General features: G+C 48.6%; 1 protein-coding gene across 1 annotated transcript in view; it reads right to left on the bottom strand.

Moving 5' to 3' along the window:
* Nucleotides 1–638: 638 nt before the first annotated feature.
* CCDC53 (coiled-coil domain containing 53) overlaps nucleotides 639–2,667 on the bottom strand; it is a 27,497-nt gene continuing 25,468 nt past the window's right edge. Inside the window, exon 7 of the mRNA XM_015423448.1 lies at nucleotides 639–1,450. Coding sequence (XP_015278934.1) covers nucleotides 1,366–1,450 — 85 coding nt within the window. The 3' untranslated portion in view covers nucleotides 639–1,365. The remainder of the gene's footprint in view (nucleotides 1,451–2,667) is intronic.

Below are 2,667 nucleotides of genomic sequence, written 5' to 3'. Positions count from 1 at the left end.
CTATGTCAGAGGTTACTTTCCTGAAACCACTTTTCAGGACATCTACTGGATACCCAAGTATAAACCCACCTCATTTCACTTCAGCAACTGGAAGCCATTTTCCAGCTTGGTTGGTACCATCCTTCAATCACAAGTAATGGAAATATTTGCTACTGCATTAAACCAAACCTTCTAGGAAAATAAATTTCTTTCATAAAAGTATTTGGAGTTTTATTCTCTGAAGTAATCTAGTCTTACTTCCTTCATTCTGCACCAATAACCCATTGCCAACTAGGGCAACAGTGGAGCAATTTGCAACATTTGGCGTCATAAGACTAAGATTTCCATACAGTGCTCCCATGGAAAAACATGTTGTGAGAGGAGCATGGCTGGAAAGGTACTGCTGCCTCTCATCTAGGGCTGCCAAGCCGCGGTGGGGGATCCACACGTCTTCACAGGATCCCTGCCGCGGGGGACAGCGATACGCGTTGCACCGCCGTTGCCAGGATGTGACGCTACGCGTCACTCTGGCAACGGGGCTGTTTGGAGTCCCGTTGCCAGAGCGACGTGTAGCGTCACATCCTGGCGACGGCGGTGCAACGCGTATCGCTGCCCCCCGCGGCAGGGATCCTGTGAAGACCTGCAGATCCCCCGCCGCGGCTTGGCAGCCCTACTCTCATCCCTAGTGCGCTGCACATTTGTAGGGGCACCTGGCCTGGTGCTGGGCCACCCGGCACAGTGCTGAGAGCCATCCATCTCCAGCAAAACATGGTGGCACTCCAGAAGCAATATGTAATAGCTTGCTACCATTCACTCATTTCAAAGAACAAATATTATCCCCTCTCCTTGAGCTGTCCCTTTTGCACCCCCAACTCTTAGATCATTGGATCAAATAAAGTATTCGTTATTTCTACCATAATGTCATTAGATTGTGAACTCTCATTCAATACTGATAGAAAAAATGCAGCATAGGGAACCATTTATCATTTAGAGGAATCATGGATGAGAATATAGTAGACAGCTGTTGGGAAAGATTCCCTTCCTAAAGTTAAGTCCAAAGAAACTTCAGAGAATGTCATTCCTTAAGGAATGCAAGGCTTCACCCCTGCCAAGTTTGACTCTGAACCTCTTTAGGATGGTGACTGAAGTCAAGGCCACAGCATCATTAGGAAGAGTGCCGCCACGACTATCTCACTTCTGGTTTGGGCTGGGCTTTCATTCAAAACTCTGCGGAAGACAAACATGAAGATCCCAGTGCAAAGTAACTGTTTCTTAAGCAATACTTCATATGGCTCAAACTATGAGGAATCTTTCAGGTTAAGTTATGTATATTAGCACTTAACAGAGAGTTTGCATGGAGTTTTCAAAAGAAACAATAATAAGCACTTAATCACTAAACGAGGATTCGCTGTCAGAACTTTCTTCTGCGTTCGCCTCGCCTCCCCATGCAGGCACTGCGGCATCTGGTGTCCTGCGATAGAAAGGTGAGAAATTACAACAATTGCCTAGAATGCCAGAAGGCTTTAAAGCTAAACGTCATAATACTAGCTACTTCCAGAACACTAGATACTTCCAGCAGAACCAAAAAGAAGCATTTGGATTTATACCCCGCTCTTCACTACCTGAAGGAGTCCTTTCCCTTCCCCTCCCCACAATAGACACCCTGTGAGGTAGGTGGGGCTGAGAGAGCTCTCTCGAGAACTCCCTTGAGAGAATAGCTCTGAAAGAACTTATGACTGACCCAAGGTCACCCAGCTGGCTGCATATGGAGGAGTGGGGAATCAAACCCCGTTCTCCCAGATTAGAATCCACACTCCTAACCACTACACCAAACTGTGTTGGGACCTTAACAGCCAAAGCTGACTGCTGTTGTATAGATTTTTCAGGACCAGGGCACCATCATGCAAGAGCACCCACAGTCAATGGAGAACATATGGGTACCTAGGGAAGGCAAGACAGCTTCAGAGCTTTCAATTTGGATTCAAATTCCAGGAGAAGTGGTATAATGTAAAAAGGTAAAGGTAAAGGTTCCCTTGCTCGAAAGCCAGTCGAATCCGACTCTAGGGTTGCGATGCTCATCTCCGTTTCAAACCTGAAGAGCCAGCGCTGTCCGAAGATGTTTCCGTGGTCATGTGGCCAGCATGACTAAACACCAAGGTGCACGGAACGCTGTTATCTTCCCACCGAAGTGGTACCTATTTATCTACTTGCAATTTCTTGCTTTCGAACTGCTAGGTTGGCAGGAGCTGGAACTAGAGACGGGAGCTCACTCTGTCATGCGGCAACTCGGGTCTCGAACTGCTGAACTACCGACCTTCCACAGCCTGCAGTTCAACGTCTTAACCACTTGAGCTACCGCAGCTCCATGTATAATGTATATTATCTATATATCTAATTGCCAAGTGGCCCCCGGAGTGCGGATCGCTAAATCAGCGCTCCGAGGGCACTTGGGGGGGAGGGGGAGGTTTGTGCACTCTTGGGGCAGTCCCCAGGGGTGCACAAAAATCTAAAAACTAAAAAAAAATATTGGGGGGATGTTTAAATCCCCCCGAAAGTGCAAGAGCGTTCTGTGCGCCTGCGCACAGAACGCTCTACGAACGCCAACGCCGCCGCCGCCGCTTGGAAGGCAAGCGGCGAGCGGGGGGGGGCTGACCGGCGAGGGTGCCAGGGCCCGGCTGGGACACTCCT

This window comes from Gekko japonicus, unplaced genomic scaffold, assembly GCF_001447785.1.
Source record: "Gekko japonicus isolate JY-2015 unplaced genomic scaffold, Gekko_japonicus_V1.1 scaffold2231, whole genome shotgun sequence".
NCBI lineage: Eukaryota > Metazoa > Chordata > Lepidosauria > Squamata > Gekkonidae > Gekko > Gekko japonicus.
Note: the sequence above shows the minus strand (reverse complement) of the source record. Positions and strands in the feature narration are given on the sequence as shown.